The sequence below is a fragment of the Drosophila kikkawai genome, chromosome 3R (assembly GCF_030179895.1).
Source record: "Drosophila kikkawai strain 14028-0561.14 chromosome 3R, DkikHiC1v2, whole genome shotgun sequence".
NCBI lineage: Eukaryota > Metazoa > Arthropoda > Insecta > Diptera > Drosophilidae > Drosophila > Drosophila kikkawai.
In genome coordinates, this window is record NC_091731.1 from 10,484,305 (window position 1) to 10,500,693 (window position 16,389).

The following is a 16,389-nucleotide window of genomic DNA, read 5'->3' on the forward strand; positions in this document are numbered from 1 at the left end:
AATCTGAATTCAAGAAAAAACTATTAAGAAAAAGGTAAAACCTAGTCTAAGCTATACCTAACTAAGGATTTCCTATATTAAACAACATTATTTCTTTGTTCATTTCAGCAAATAAAATTACAATCAAAGTGAATCCGGCAAGACTGATTTGATCTTTTAGGAAATACAATTTGAAATAGTGAAAAATTTTAAGTGAACCGTGAACACAGTACAAAAATGTATCAATTCCATTCAGGATTAACCGAAAAGTGATCGCGCAGCTAACCAATGGAGTCTCGGTCAATTCGTGTGTGTTTTAATTTTTTGTTTTCGAATAGTTTTGTTTTATTTCCAAGCCGATCGACGATCAACCTCAAAAATGTTGCTGACAATGCGTCGTCAAAATGAACTGATTGTAGGCAGCCAGCAGCATCCATCAGCCAATTCCACACCGTCATCTGCAGCAGCTGTAGCAGGAGCCACTGCGTCGGTGACTCCATCGCCGGCAGCTTTGGGATTACCAGGACAAAGCCTCAGTCTGGTGCCCACCTCAGCGGCAGGAACACCGCAGGATTCGCTCAACACTCCGACCACACCCTTGCTGGGTCTTAGCCGCAATCCCCTGCAGTTTGCCCCACCTCCGGCACCACCCATCGCTGTGCCCAGTGCAGCCACTTCGGGTCCAGCTTTTGGCTATTATCAGAGCTCCGGTGCTGCACCACTTCATCATTCCGCGGCGGCCACAACTACTGAAAGCAGCGGAGCAGCCTCCTCGGCTGAGTTGGATGAGTACGTGGACATCCTGCAGGTACAGCAGCTTCTCTTGGACTCATCCGCAGCAGCAGCAGCTGCAGCGAACAATCCTTCAACAGCGGAGCAGCAGCAGCAGCAGCCATCAAACCAACAGCAATCACAGCAAATCGTTGCCAAGCCGCGACCGCGAATTAATCTGCAAAAGGCCACGGAGTATGCCGCCCAATTAGCACAGGGTAAGGATTTGAGAGCCCCCTTTAAATCACCCCCGATCAGCCAGTATTTAAACCCCCCAGCCGAGTCCTCATCGCCTGGCTCGCGTCGAGTCCTACTCGATTATCCGAATCCCTATTTGTACGGCAACCACTATCACCACCACACGCCGCCAAGCGAGGACCTTGTTGCCCTTTGGTTTGGCAGCAATGGCACAGGTGAGTCCTCCATTTTATTTATTAACTATTGGGACTCGGAAAGAGTTTTCTTGCTACTTTTTGATGAAACAAACTTGCTTGATGTCTCAAGTAACTTAACTTTTAAGTTAAGCGTTTTAAGTGGCATAAAATTAGCCAATCAATAACCCACAACCCAGAGCAGCTCATTTTCCCAGGGTATCGTGACATTTTGGTTAGACTGTCGCCAGCATGGGAGTCTGTTTTGGCTCCCCAAGTCCCCCTCATTACATAACTCACAGTCTGCGCACTCCATGTTGCAAATATGTCCATAATGCAGTTACTCAAAAACTATCTTGCCGGCTATAAATTGCCAAAATTAATCTGTGAATGAGCTGACAGCCAAACTCCGGCGCCCCTCACTCTCTAATGGCTCAATAAATAAAATAGAAATAAAATGAGATTTTTCGCGCACTTTAATGCCGTTCGATGGCAAATTTTCGCTGGCGCCTTGGCGCCCGCCGTCTACTTGAGTTGGCCGGTCCGGGCCAGGCCAGGCCAGTCAGCAGTGTGTCGCTATTTTGAAATGCTGCCAAAAGCCTGAAATTGAAATTTCAGCTGCAAATGATGCAGTTCGTCGTCCGGCACTCGATGTTGCTGCTGCTCTGGCTGCCCTGGCCCTTTCAACAGGTGGCACTGCATACGCTGCCATCGCACGTCGCATCGATTACTCGCCTCGGATTCGACGTGAGTGTGTGGCGCAGAGACTCTTGGTCTTTGGCTTTCGATTTGGCTTTTGGATTTCGCTCTTGGGCTCGCCAAAATTAAGTCAGCCCGCCAAGACCACCCAAAGTGTGTCAATGTTGGCGCTGCAGCGCTGGGAAGCGCGCCACGGTGCGTACAAATTAAATTATATGTCTTGTGGCTCCGATTGAGGCCTAACGGCGCTATTTCCGCTTCGGATTCAATTAAAATTTCGGCTGTGAGGTGGCGAAATTTCATCCTTGAAGCGGAAGGGAATGCAATTTTTACTGAAAGTGTACTTTCCAGGGTATTCTAAAGTGGATTATAAATTTTTTTAAGACATTCGCGACACTATAAAGATGCTAAAATCACAATAGAAGAACTCGGTCACTTCAAAATATATCCAAACTTTACCAAATATGGATTAAATATTTTATGAAATACATACAACTATGTCTAAACTGACAAAGTAACGATTGGACTAGATTATTTTACTTTTAAATTTTTTTAGAGTTCATAATCAATGAAATTTTAAATTAATACAATTGATAAAAGCTATCTTGCTTTAGTTTTGATATATTTTTTTTTATATTTATACCACAACTAACCCGCAAAAAGTTCCTCGGTGCTCTCTCACAATTCCGGGCTCCTGAGTTCCAATGCCATTTATGGAAAATTAAAGACAAGCCCATTGCAGTGCTCGTATTTCCCAGATAGAGACACGCCACACAAATTGTCTTAATTAATTAATATCATAAATATGCGACGGCGCTTAATTGCCGATGGAGAGCAAAAAAAAAAAAAGCTCAGAGGCAGCACAACAGCAAAAGGCAAAAGAAAAACAAATCTCTCATGGCAACTAATTAGCCAGGAAATGACCCCGGCTGACCGAGAAGCAGTCAACGATCAGTGTTCAGTGCTCAGTGCCCAGCTTCCAAGGCACTCGCTCGCACACAGCTGACTGACCCTAATCGACAGGAAGCTGACTCAATCTGGGAGTGAATCGCAGCAGCCCAGGGCCAAATGCAGCTGCCACTTTTCGCGATCGCTGCTGCTGCTGCTGCTGCTGCTGCACTTCACTCGCAATCAATATTCATAAATCTCTTGGCAAGGGTTAACCAATTAATAACGTGACCCGTTTACTTTATTTCACTCCGCTTTTCGCCTCCTTTTGTCAAATCAACCTGGGTGATCGTTCCACGTTTCGTTTTCCAATGAAAATCGCAGCCAGAGACTCGCACACAAAGCCTTTCAGCTTTTGTCAACAAGAGGCGACGTTGACACCGCCGACAACAAACACGATCGAATGAAAGCCAAAAGCCAAGAAAACTGCAAGAAAATTAAGGCAGCCATCCGGGCTCAGTGCACATATAGGAACAGTGGAGAGAATTCAATGTTTTCTGTCAAGCATTGCCATTAGGGATTTCAATACTAATACAAGAAAGTTTAAAACTTAAATCTAACATGGCAAAGATGGTAGGCAAATGTTGCTTAAAGATGCCACCCTCTGCCTGTTACAAACATCTTCTACAGATACAAAGTCTGAATTGCCCAGTTGTACCCTATGGCTACCTTCTATTTAAGCGTTTACCGATGAATCTTGGTCTATAAACCAGCAACATTTAACGTTTTTCGTGCCCACTGTGCTGCGGCAGGGCAACCTTTGTTACCCTGCGCCGAACGGAAATCGCTGACATGGACCACACCACAGCAGTCAAGTCGGGGCGAAGCCAACCAAGGCAGAACCGAAGCGAGGCAAAAAAACCAAGCCGGGCAGGCGCGCAACACACAATCTCCAGAAGCTTGGCACTCAGCGAGGCTTGCCTAATGTTTAATTAAGGTGATTGCTGTGCGGTCACCTGGCGATGTTGCTGCTGTTGCTTGGCGAACGACAACAACACCTCACGATCGCCAAATTGGTTTGTAAGGATAAGCGTTGCGAGGGAAAACCGAGATCGCGGGAGGAAGGGGGTAGAGTGACTGAAAGAGACCTGTGTCAAATGCCCGGGCCAAAGGACATCTCCGAAAGAAACGGGCAGCTGAATCTGCAGCAGCAGTGGCCTTAATGAAGATTAATTGCAATCAGCGAGCCACTTGAGCCGCGATTAATTGCAGGAACCAGTGGACATGGAAATGGAACCGAACTTCCTCCTAGACGCAGTCTCCATGCTAATGCTGATGCTGATGATGATGATGCCTTTCAGAGTGGTTCACAAGTTCACGACTGCAACGACGGCAACTTAATTGCCATTTACATGGGAGGAGGGAGGCCTGGGAGATTGTGATTGCTCCCGGCCAGGCTCTGTTGGTGGCACAATGCAGCTGATGGATGGATTGCATTCGTCCCTCCAATTTCCCCGGCCATTTGCATATTAGGCTGCTGCCTTTTGGAAATTCGTCACAGCGGCCAACATAATCAACTTGAACGGGTCCAAATCGAAAAGTTGCGTTAAGTCCACCATTAGCATAATTCGTGTGGGCCGGAAAAGTGTGCCACAAATGGCTTCGTCGTATAGGTCAACTTGATTATTATTATTATTTGTTTTTGCATTGTCACCTGACGGTCTGCGGTCTGCGATCTGCGATCTGCGATCTGGATGTTGGCGCCAAGTCTGCGCCGCTGGCCAAATCAAATCAAATCGATTTGGAACTCTAAAACGTATAAATATCGAAGCCACAGCATGTGGGCTGATTTTTGGTCGGTTTCAGTTTCTGTGGTTTGCATTCGACTTAAGTTATAATTTGTGTAAGCTTTTTGACAACTTTCAAGTAGGAATAAATTGCCATCACGGGTCTAAAAATAAAAACTTAACTCAGAAGCCGAAGGTCCGAGCAGAACGTGGGATTAATTGGTTTTTAAATAAGGCCTTAACAGCTTAAGGAGACAGTTTTGTTTAGCAAATGCAACATTTCAATTAGACAACTTTTTTTAGGATTTATTGCAAACAATTAAGAAATTTTAAAGGATAATTTAGAACATGATTAACGTCAGCTAAGCTTAGCCCCAAAGAATGCTGCACCGTGATAATAATACCTATATCTTCGATCTTTAGATGAAGTCTGAAACATCTAGATAAAATAAAACAATAAAAAAAGGGTGGATGTTCACGCCAGAAAAAGAGCTAGATTTTAATATTTATATTATTTATTTATTTAGTAACTCCTAGTGCAACAAGTTTATAAGTAGTATATAATCATAAAAGCAATCAAATAATTAAAAGGTTATTAAGTCAAATCAAATAGTAAATATTACATTTACTTAAACATAATTCCACTCAAATTAAATTGAAAATTATATATTCCCTTTCTAAGATCCTAATCTATGATCCTAATCCATCTCTATCGACAAAGTGGTCCTCATGATCTTGATAGAATAAGCGCCCACGCCTCGGGGGTCAACCTGTTGGCGCCGCTTGGTGGAACTTGGTGGCTGCCCACGCACTTGATACAGAATCAAAAAATAAAAAAAAACCTCTGCAAACTCTAGTCAAAAACCACAAACATTTAAATAAAGCAAAATCAAAAGAGTGCTAGTAAGACAAAAAACAAGCGCTGAACGGAGTTCAGTTGAAATTGGTTGGATTTTCGTTGAAAAACCGCAAAACGCGTTTTTCATTTGCATAAAAAATTGTCTGTGCCAGGCAATCGAACATGCGGCAGTCAGACAGAGAGACAGACAGACGGACAGAATATAGTTGGGGACCGAGACCGAGACCAAGCCCCAGAGTTGATTTCATTCATTCATGAGGCACAGCTCCATTCATAAGCCGAGCATTTCTAGTTTAAGGTAAGCCACACTGGACACCTACGATCCGACTGCAAGCTGAAAACTGAAAACTGCAAAATGCAAACTGCAACTGCACATTATTTATAACATTTTGCCGTTTTGGGGTCACATGTTGGCGTGTGTTGCAAATTAAATTTGCAAATTATAGGCTGTCGCTGGGGGTTTCCGGTTAACGACCAAAGTCAGTCCTCCGAGCAGCCACTCTCCCGCTCATCTCGTGATCTTGCATCTGCGATGGGATGCTTCAAATGTGTTGCAGCACAAATAAACTCCAGCTTGAGCTCCAGCTCCAGCTCCAACTGGGGGCCACCGAAAAAGATCTTGAGCCGCAGCTCCGCTCAGCTGCACTCCATCACGCTCTTTTTCGGCGCGGGGGTCCTCATGACAACCTCAATGGATATTCACACACAGCTGGGCCCAAATATGGCGCATTCATGGCACAAAATGGTCTCGTCCCGTCCCGTACCGTCTCACCTGAGCCATACTTTTGGCCACATTTGAACTGTCATGCCCCGGACCAGCGGTCTGGCTAGCAAGTTCCAGGCCATCTGACATTTTGAAGCGAAATGTCAGTCACAGCTCAACATCCCGCCATCCGTCTGGCCTTTTTACTCCCGTCCGTCTGTCCAACGGCTTCAGTCTAGAGCGCTTGAACCGCTGATGGTGGTGCTAGCGGCCATTACCACCGTGGGTTGCCCAAGATGGCTTAGGGAAAACACACACAAGGAAAGTGTCAGGGCTGTGAATACAGGCGAAGTTCAGATGCCCTTGAACTTTGGGTAAAAGGATCAAAATATATCACCCAGATTGTAAGCATTTTCGAGGCCTTTAATACTTTAGAAAGTACTTTAGCATAAACCTCAGAAATTGTTTATAAATTAAAGCGTTTTCATAAAACTTAATGCTTTAAGAAAAAATAATTAATATAAAGATCCTAATATTAAATATTCATATTAATAAGATTCGTACAAGATTGTATTTTAATTGTTTTCTTAAGTCATGTTACTATTGTTATGACTTAAGTGCCTCTCATTTTGTGGATTTATTTCTTAACTTTATTTTATATATTCTAATAAAATACTATACTTATATTTCTCTTATACTTATCTTATAAAAATTAGTTTAAAAATTTCCAATTAGTTTAAATAAAACACTCAAATAAATTCGTCATGCTAAAATCATCTTGGAATGACAATAAATGCCAATTTTTTTAAGCTTCCAAAAAATGATCTCATTCAATAAATTAATGCTGGGTTGTCATTGGATTTTCAAAAGAAATTCTCTCATATTGTATACCTACAATTTTGATACCGATAAGGATAGATTTTGTTTTATAAATTATTTAACAAAAATCTTTTTGGGGTTTTATTATTACCTATAAAAATTTAACATATTTCTGGATGATTTGCTCACAGAAGTAAGCTTCTAAATAATACTTTTATTTGTATCTTTATTAATATTAAGTATACCTAAATTACTTTTTTAAGGTACCTCTCCTTGAATATTTAATTATTATTGTTTATTGTTCCATGGCTGGTCACTGTACATCGAAAGCAAAAAAATACCCCGCCTGAAGCATCTATGTAGATAATTATCTTTGTATATAAATCAATTGTAAGGCAAGCTTTCAAAAACTCCGCTCTCCTTCATTGAGATCTCGCCTGGCCTGTCCGTCATACCCTTACCGCAGATCAAGGGTACTCCACTCATAAACAGGGGCAGCCATCATCATCGTCGTCATCATCAGCACCAGAGATCACAGATCACACAAGATTTCCAACTAAATATGGTAGCCAAATAATTTACATCAACTCTTGTGCTCTTTATTGTTCTGTTTGCTGTTGTCGCTATATCTTTTATAGTTGAGGCAGCTGATGTTTTTGTTGCAGTTTGCGTGATTTGAAGTTTTATGTTATTGCTCTTCTAGTTGTTTCTTGGATTTTAGTGGGCGTAGCGCGCGCCTTTCTGCCCACTCGGGGATTGCCTTTTTTAGTGCCGCTTTTTGTTTGGTGGTTTTTTGGATTTTGTTTTTGTTTTTATTTTGTTTTGTGGCATTTTTTCTACTTCGAGAAATTCGATTGGTGGTGGTCAATGTCTCCCCCCTGGCACTGGTAGCCAAGTTTCAAGTGCGTCCTCCCCCCGCCCCGATGGAGAGGGCATAATCAAGGGGCTTCTGTGTGCTCACGCCACTTGACACATTTCAATGGAGGGAAGCCAGCAGACAAATCAAGAAATAGCTCTTCCCCGGTCCATTTTCAAAACCCCGAAACTCACAAATTACGCGCATATTTTCTAATGAGCTCAACCATGCCACAGATCGCCATGGTTCGAAAGTATTTGGCTCGCACTCGGAACGCCCAGAAATTCAGAGAAGAAAATTGAAAGGAAAAGAAAGAAAAAGCCTCTGCAAGATTTATGCGTCTCCATCCTCCGACCAGCAACCCCTTGGCACCTCCCCCTCCAGATACCGAGCAATTGGTGCCAACTGATGGCTTGGACAGACACATATCGTTAGCACAAAGGCCAAAAACTGTCCGCTGGCACTTTCGTTCGTGGTTCCATGTCAAACGCTGAAAGATGCGACAATTTGTGGCCGAGGCGAAAAGTGGACAGGAGGGCTAATTAGTGGGAGGGTGGGACAAAACGGGGCATCACTCAGTCGTTTTTCTGTTAATGGGTTAAACGGCAACACCGTAGTTGTGCGGAAATTCGATGAAAACTTTGTACGCAGGGTATCAAAAGCCATTTATCAAGCTATCAGCAAACGTTTTGGGGGTCTTTAATATGCCATAAGGGGTTTAGGGATTTAGTAGGTACTTTTAAACTCTGTACTTAAGAATAAGTTACCAATTTTCAGGAAAACTATGGTTTTAATACGAGCCATTAACACAAATATTCTAACTTATTATTATATTGTTATTAATAAAATGAACTTTTGAACTTAATTTTTATTTTTTTTATTTATAAGTCTTGAAATTAGCATTGTTATAAATTTAAATTAATCTAACACTCGAAAAATAAAACCAATTTTCCCATGATAAATGCAAACTCAAACTCGATCCTTGGTTCACATCTCGCTCCTTTTGGCTACCTTCTTCAGTAGAGCCAACCAAAACGGTTACAAAACGTAGTAACTTTGCCAACGGGCCCCCGCACACAGATACTAATATAAAATAAATAAAAATAAATGAAGTCAAAGCCCAAAAAAAAGACAAAAAATAAGTAACTACGCCAGCAGCAAGTTTTTCCGAAAGCGACACGCGTTGACTTTGGGCCGCTGCCGCGACTTCGACTTCGACTTCGGTTTGGAAGTCGGATCTCCGTAAGTCTGTCCGTCAGTCAGTCCGTCGGTGAGTCGCTGGTGGAAGCTGTTGCTACTTCCTCGGAACTCTCGCTCGCACAGCCCGGCAGAACGACAACAACAACAGCAGGCAACGAAGGCGACATTGCATTTGAACAGTGGAACAAATTTGCAGCTGATTTATGTAAATCGCCGACGAGTTTTATTTAACTTTTTGTTGTTGTTTTCGCTGGTTCCCAATCAGCGTATTGAATGCTCCCGCTGCCACTGCCCCTGCAGCTTCCGCCCACCACTCCCTAATCCTCTGCTGCACTACTTGCCATGTGGCTTTCTTCTCCTTTGGATTTGACTGCTTTCGATGCCGTTATTTGGCCCGAGTTCGCTGGTGGCGTGTGTGTATCCAAAAGATACAAAACTGCAATTCATTCAGCGAAAATTTTGGTCGTTATGAATGGAGCAACCCACGCGTCGATACTAAAGTGGCTCTTGTTGTTGCTGCTGCTGTAGCTGTGGCTTTTGTTGTTCTTGCTGCTGCAGTTGCTGCGGCTGCACCTTTATTAATGAGGCATAGACCCAACACAAAAAAGGATTTTACTGAAAATAGTTACTTATTTACTTTGATTTACTGAAACCAAATCAAATGGGGTTTGAAATTAAACCACACGGAAATCTAACTTCGGAAAGCTGATCCTTGTAAGCCCTTGCACTGTGTGAAAGGGTAATTCGATTGAATTGGAAATCTATCAAAAACTAAGTCAAGTATGCTTTAATCTTAATAAGGAAAGCGTTTCTAGGTTAGTTTTTAGGTCAATAAATTCACTTACTAAGTTGGAAAGATAACAAATTAATTGTTTTAAAATAATATAACCTTTAATAACATTTTTTTTATATTTTTACAATATTATATTTTTGAATTCTTAGGATTTTAAAGCCGAGTCTGAATACATATAACATTAGGTTATCAATAGCTTTTCGGCCCCAAATAAGAGTATTCGATGAATCAATATTTATCTGTAATAATAATTAATTAATAATATATATTTAATATATATGTATACTTTAAATAATTTTTTAAAAATACTTAGTTATTTCAAAAAGATCATTAATTTCAATGGGTAAATTGGCTCGGCTGTTAACGCTCATCAAGAATATATATTACTATTTATAGTGTCAAAGAAAGAGAGAATCGTTACCAAGTTGCAAGAAACTATTACCCTTATTATGTGCTTTTAGGTTTTTAAAAATTATGATAAATGATTTTAAAAGAAGTTTATATTCAATATTTATAGGATTATTAAGTGTAATGCTATATATGCATATATTTTATTTGAGATACGCGATCCATAAAAAGGTGTCTTAGTGGTTTATTTGTCTGTGATTTACTTGTGTAACAAAAATTGCAATAATTTAGATCATGTATGAATAAAATAATTAAATAATATTTAAACGAAATGTTGTTTCTTACCTCAGAATCCCACAATCATGCCTGAGAATCTTGTTTATCAATACATCAGATATTTGTATCTAAATAAAACATCCAATTCCTTTTATAGTTCAAGAAAGACACTTATTTTTCCCAATTTTGTTTAAAATACTTGGCCCACCTCCCCCTCACAAACCCCCTTAAGTAGGAGAGCAGAATCGATCAATGTGGCCCAAAGCTGTCAGACATCGTGACAAGCGGCAAAACCAAAGCCCAGACTTAGCTCTGGAGTTAGAGCCAGGTCGCGTTATGGTTTGTTTTTCCTTTTCTTTATTTTTTTTTTTCTGTTAGCTCTTGCTGTTGGCCAATATTCAAATGCAATTTATGTCATCGCCGTTTGCATTTATGCATTTATGACGTCAGCCTGGCCATGGGATGTGGTTAGCAGTGGTTGTTTTTACAACCAAAGTCGCTGTTACTGTTATTGCAGCTGTGGCAAGTCGTAAAAATGTAATGGCCGCAGAGGAAAAGGCAAATCCGTGTGGCGGAGGAGTGGGAAATAAGCCATTCGCGGATAAGATTTTGCGATCCATAATGAATAGTGCAAAAGTGCAAATTAATTACGGAAAACCTAAAGCCGAGATTTTACTGGTTTCGAGACACTATTAAGAACGGAAGATATGTTAAGATGGGTCTCGAGTTAAATGGGATTTTTCTCACATATTTAAGAAACTCCCCACTCTCCCTCTTTCTTCGGAAAACTGAAGCCATAAAGAAATGATTCTTACCAACAAAAATAAAATAAAAGAACTTGGACAATAGTAGCCGTTGACAAACGCCTGAAATATGATAGTTCCGATCGAAACGGTGCTCTGGACGATTAGGCCGTCTCCTACCCACTGAGCTTTTGAACAAACATTTCATTCATGGGAGCATGGGAGATTTCTTTCGAAATGTGTTCATTGAATGCATCTCGAATGCATGTTGAAGCATTTGACAGTTAATTTGTTGGCATTGACAAAGCCCGGGGAAAGGCAGTAAAGTTTCGGCATTTTCCGGTTCCCCGGAACTCGGATCTTCGATCTTGCATCTCGGATGGACATGCTAATGCGGTTCCGGTGTGCGTGGCTAATGGCCAAGAGGCAGCAGCGTCTTGCCATCAACATCTCAGCCATGGCCATCAATTTGCATTTGCTGCCCACATTTACGACTCGCGTGCCCTTTTGGCACCTGGGGTTTGGTTTGGTTTGGTTCAGCTCGGCCTGGCCCCAAAGTTTTGTGTCGTTTCATTCATGATTTCATCATCTGGCTGCCAGACGTGGGCGCAGTTACTACGATGCGTTCCCTGGGTCGTCGTTCATTCATAAAAAGCTCTTCATTATCAACGCGTGCCCAGCCCTGTGTATCTCTTTCACTTCTTGGCCAGTTGGTAACCCAATACTTGCTTTTATTTGGTTAGGCTTGAATTGGGGGAGAGTGCAGGATGGGGGCTTGCCTCTGGGGTGCCTGCATCTTCTGTCGCTTGCCTCGCTTAATTTTAGCAACATTTAACCCAGATTTTTGTTGCTTCGCCGCTGATTCCTCGTTCGCTTAATTTTTTGTTTGCTAATGAAGTGTCAACAACAAATTGAATGTCTAACATTTGTTGCATGTCGCCAGGGGAACACAAACAACAGTGGTCACAATTATAGTTGAACATGTGTCTGTGTCTTTGTTTAATGTTTTAAATAAATAAAATGTGCGTGCAATTCGAGAAATGCCAAAAGGGGAGTTTCATTATTATTGTAACTGGACTTTTGGATACCCTTTTAAATAGGAATTAATTTGTTGTTCTTTATGAATATAATAAATATTAAATAATAAGAAAAAAAGAAAAAAAAGAACATTGTACCTGAAAGTGTTATCATTATTTATGAAGATTAACTGATTAAAGATTCATTAAACAAAACTTAAAGAATAATCTACAATCATCTAAGATAAGATAAGATTTTCTAACAATTTTTAAACTTGTTTAAATCTTTTCACTGTTCCAATTAAATTTGGTAGCTCTTACTTTCATCTTAGAATGAAGGTATATATACAAACAGACAGACAAAGCTTAATCGAGTCGCCTTGTAATGATGATCAAGGATACGTATACTTAATATAAATATATACACAATTTGTATTGTTGGTATACACTAAGTTTTACCATGAACTGAATTTACTGAGGTAATTATTGAAATGGTGCCCTAGTACTAACATTTTTTTAATGTGCAAATAACTAAATTTTGTTCTAAGAAATATTTACCAAATGGTGAAAATATTCCTGTGAAATCAACTAACAGTTTGCCGTTTTATTCAATATCTAAACAAAAATCTTTCTTATCTTGTGCAATTTATTTATTATGCAATTCGGAGGAGTTTCAGCTTAAGCAAATAAGCATTCAAATCCACCAATCGAAGAGCATTAATATATAATTTATGCCAACACGTAGCCGCCACGTAGGCACAAGCGAAGTGGCAAACATGCCCTGGCCCAAGGCGCAAAGCCAATTCATTCATTTGGCTGCTGCGTGGTTGTTGTTTCTGTAACTCTTGCTGTTGCTGTTGCTGTTGCAATCATCGAACATCGCTTGCCAAGTGTGTCGACGCTGGCAGAGCAGCTACTGCACAGAGAGACCAGCAACAACAACAGCAACAACCAAAACTAAAGTTAACATCGACAACAACATCGAGAGGAACGATCAATTTGCATACAACGGCGGCCGTTTTGTGAATGAAAATATTTTTGTTGTATTTTTTGTGTGTGCTTTTTTCTGGTTTCGTTTTGGCCAAGTAACAACAACAAATTAAAGCAACAAATGCAATAAATTGTTAAATTTTATTATTCTGCGCCGCAGATACAGGGTGCTGCCGACTCCGACCTACGCACACAGTGGACACAGTGGCAACCCACACGACAAGACACAGCTACAGCTACAGCAAGAGCTACAGCGACAAGTATCTGCTAGATACGCAAGACAAACTATGAGCTGCGATCAACAGTGAGAGAAATTAGTCATGGAGTTTGCTTAAAAAAACCTCTCTTTGAATTCAAATCAATTTTATTTGTTAATTAAAGATCACTATGGTGATTTAAGAGGAAAACAAGTTTGTTCTTTAAAGATACAATCTTCTTGAAATACAATCAGTTCATTATATAAATCCAGAAAAGTTCACATTGGTTTTTCTCTGTGTTCTTGTTGTGGCTAATTTGATTTCTGCATTGGCAAACGCTTTACTGAATCAAAAGCTGCCGATTGTTATTCCTGCGGTTTCGGACGCCAACACACCAAGATACAGCCTCAGATACAGATAGATATTGGTGCTGAGCTACAACTTGGTTGGCTTGTTGTTCATTGATGACTTTTTTTGGTCGACGTTCGCAGTTGATTCATTCATTTAATTTTCTATTTTCTGTTTCTGTTGCTCTTTCCACCACTTACTTTTCATATTAATTGCTGGCGATGCCAAGACGTAAATGTGATAATAAATTATTACAGCAAAAGACATTTACTGGGTGGGCGTCCATTACAACAACAGTCAGAGACAGACAATCAAGTCAACTCTCGGAGTCTCGATGTTGCTTGTAGCTTGTAGCTGGCTTTGTGACCCGCTCCACCGACTGTTTGCTTTATCCACTTTCAATGCGTTTTAATTATATTCATAAGAAATATAGTTACACAAACTGTTTCCTGTCGCCGCCGCCAAGTGAAAAGAACCAATTAAAAATGTTGAAAAAGAAATTAATCATCATATTGGCAAGGTTAACCGGCCTATGAATGGAATATGCATAAATCAGATTACTTTGTATATATTTTATAAATATTAAGTACATTTTAAAGATGTTGGAAAAGTTTTTAGTTTAGTCTTGATAGTGGCTAACCTATGCAAAAAGATTAAATGATGACGATCATGTGGCGTCGGTGGTGTAATGGTTAGCATAGTTGCCTTCCAAGCAGTTGACCCGGGTTCGATTCCCGGCCGACGCACAAATATACTTTTTTTTTTTGTAAATTTCTTTTGTTTTTATTTCTCACAGTTTTAGTTAACAAAGGTAACAAAAAGTAGTGGTTAAATCACCATAAATAAGGCCAATAAATAGCTTAATACAAGTGTCAAAGACAATTGCCCAAACACTGACCACCAGCAAGTTGCAACCCCGAAAACTGATCAGCCGGGAAGGCACATAATTTCCTCAAGCGCTCATCAACTCGGAACCAAATCCCATGCACTTAACGCATCAGTTGCCCTCGCCCAGAAAGCGAGAAGCAGCCCAGAAAAAATGATGACAAGCAAAATGAGAATTTATATGGGAAGCCATAAAGAAGGCAACGCATAAATAACAAGGCGTTCCAACTGAAGCATGGAACCTGGCAATGGCAACCGGCAACTTGCAACCGGCAGCCAGAAGATCCCACAAGATCGGGAGAGAGGCTGGGCCTGGGCTGTCGCACGCGCAACTAATTAAATTAAAGGCGATCGGATCGCCCAGGTCTCTGGGTCCCGTCCCCCGGATCGGTTTGGTTTTCGGGTCCGTTATGTTGGGTGGGCGGTGGTGGTGCAGTTTAGTCGGCGGCCAAAGTACTTTGTGTGTGAAATTTATGTGCAATAATTTAAAAACAGCAGGCGGCGGCAGACATGCGCGTTTTTGCCAAAAGTTCCCACACCCCCGACTAGACGAAAATTGATCGCGCCTAAGCGAAGTGTGCATATTAAGTGCACCCACTTTCCAAGCCAAATTGGCGAACGCCTCCGTTCTGTATCGGTTACGTTTCAGCCGCCTTCTTTTTATGGAGCAAGTTCAGTTGAGTGACCCAAAGCTGTGGGCACTCTTTACTGTTTATTTTCTTTTATTTTGTGTAGGACCATGTGGCACGCGACTCGACCAGATCACACAGATCACGTGGGGATACTCCTCCTCCACCTCCGCACGAAAGCGAAAATTCTGCGTGCGAACTTGGCATCGAAATGTGTGCACAGAAAGAAAATATTTAGGCTAAGGGAATTTAAATGTGATAGTTACAGGTGTAAAAGAGGCTTTCTTTTTTTTCGCATGGGGAAAACACTCATTAAAAGAATAATAATGATTTCGTTTTAAGTATTTTAAATTCGAAACCACCATTATTTTTTAAAGTCTACTTGTGCCTTAATAAAGTATTGTATATTTTAAATTTTCAAAGTAAAGCTAGAAACTTTCAAGTGATAAGTCTGTGAAATATAAACCATATTTTCAACATTTACAAAGTAAATCTTGCAAGTCTAAATTCTTTGGTGGCAGAGAATCTGACTGATAAACATCTAAAAACATTACCTGTGTATCATCTAAGATTATTTATAATAAGTCAAGCATCAAGCAATACATTTTTAATCATTTCTGATTAAAAGTCCCAAAACTTTAGGACACTTTGGAACGGGAATATGATGATGTAAGCATTTCCATAGTCCAGGAAACCCCTGAAAATCCCCTGAAAAACGCTTTAAAACCCTTGAAAGACTTAAAAAAAAAATTATTATAATTACCCCAAAAATATAACAATTTGGACGTAAGGTAATATTAGTTTTTAGAATTAGTTTTTTTTCTACGTGTAAAAAACGTATGGATGACGTCGTAATGTCTGGTCGCAAAAATGTTTGTGGCCGGTTTTCGCATATTTGTTTTTTTTTTTTTTTTTGTGCGGGGGTTGCTTTGTGTGGTGGTGGTGGCTGTTTGCTTTTCTCACATCCACCCACCTGAAGTGAACACCACCGATCTGCCAAATGTCGGTCAGTCATGGGAATCGAAATCCGAATGCGACGAGTTCAAGGGCGGACTGAACCTTTTGGCACACGCCACCGGCTGCTGCCTCCTACGGAGGCGTCTTTGGCACGCTTCGATCTGGAACGCCTCTTCGCCATTTTGGCCCACGTTCTGCGGCTGTTGGCTCGGGCAACTTGCACTTTTTGTCCACTCCAGATGCGTATGTCATTGTCGTCTGGTCGTGTGCCGACT

General features: G+C 40.9%; 1 protein-coding gene and 1 non-coding gene across 2 annotated transcripts in view; both read left to right on the forward strand.

Annotated features, from left to right (window-relative positions):
• The first annotated feature begins 248 nt into the window (after positions 1-248).
• Positions 249-16,389, forward strand: part of sr (stripe) — a 42,470-nt gene continuing 26,329 nt past the window's right edge. The window contains 2 exon segments of the mRNA XM_070287229.1: positions 249-968; positions 1,029-1,163. Of these exon segments, the coding sequence (XP_070143330.1) occupies positions 359-968; positions 1,029-1,163 (745 nt within the window). The 5' untranslated portion in view covers positions 249-358.
• On the forward strand, positions 14,318-14,389 carry TRNAG-UCC (transfer RNA glycine (anticodon UCC)). The gene has a single exon. It is a non-coding gene; the product is annotated as a tRNA-Gly (tRNA).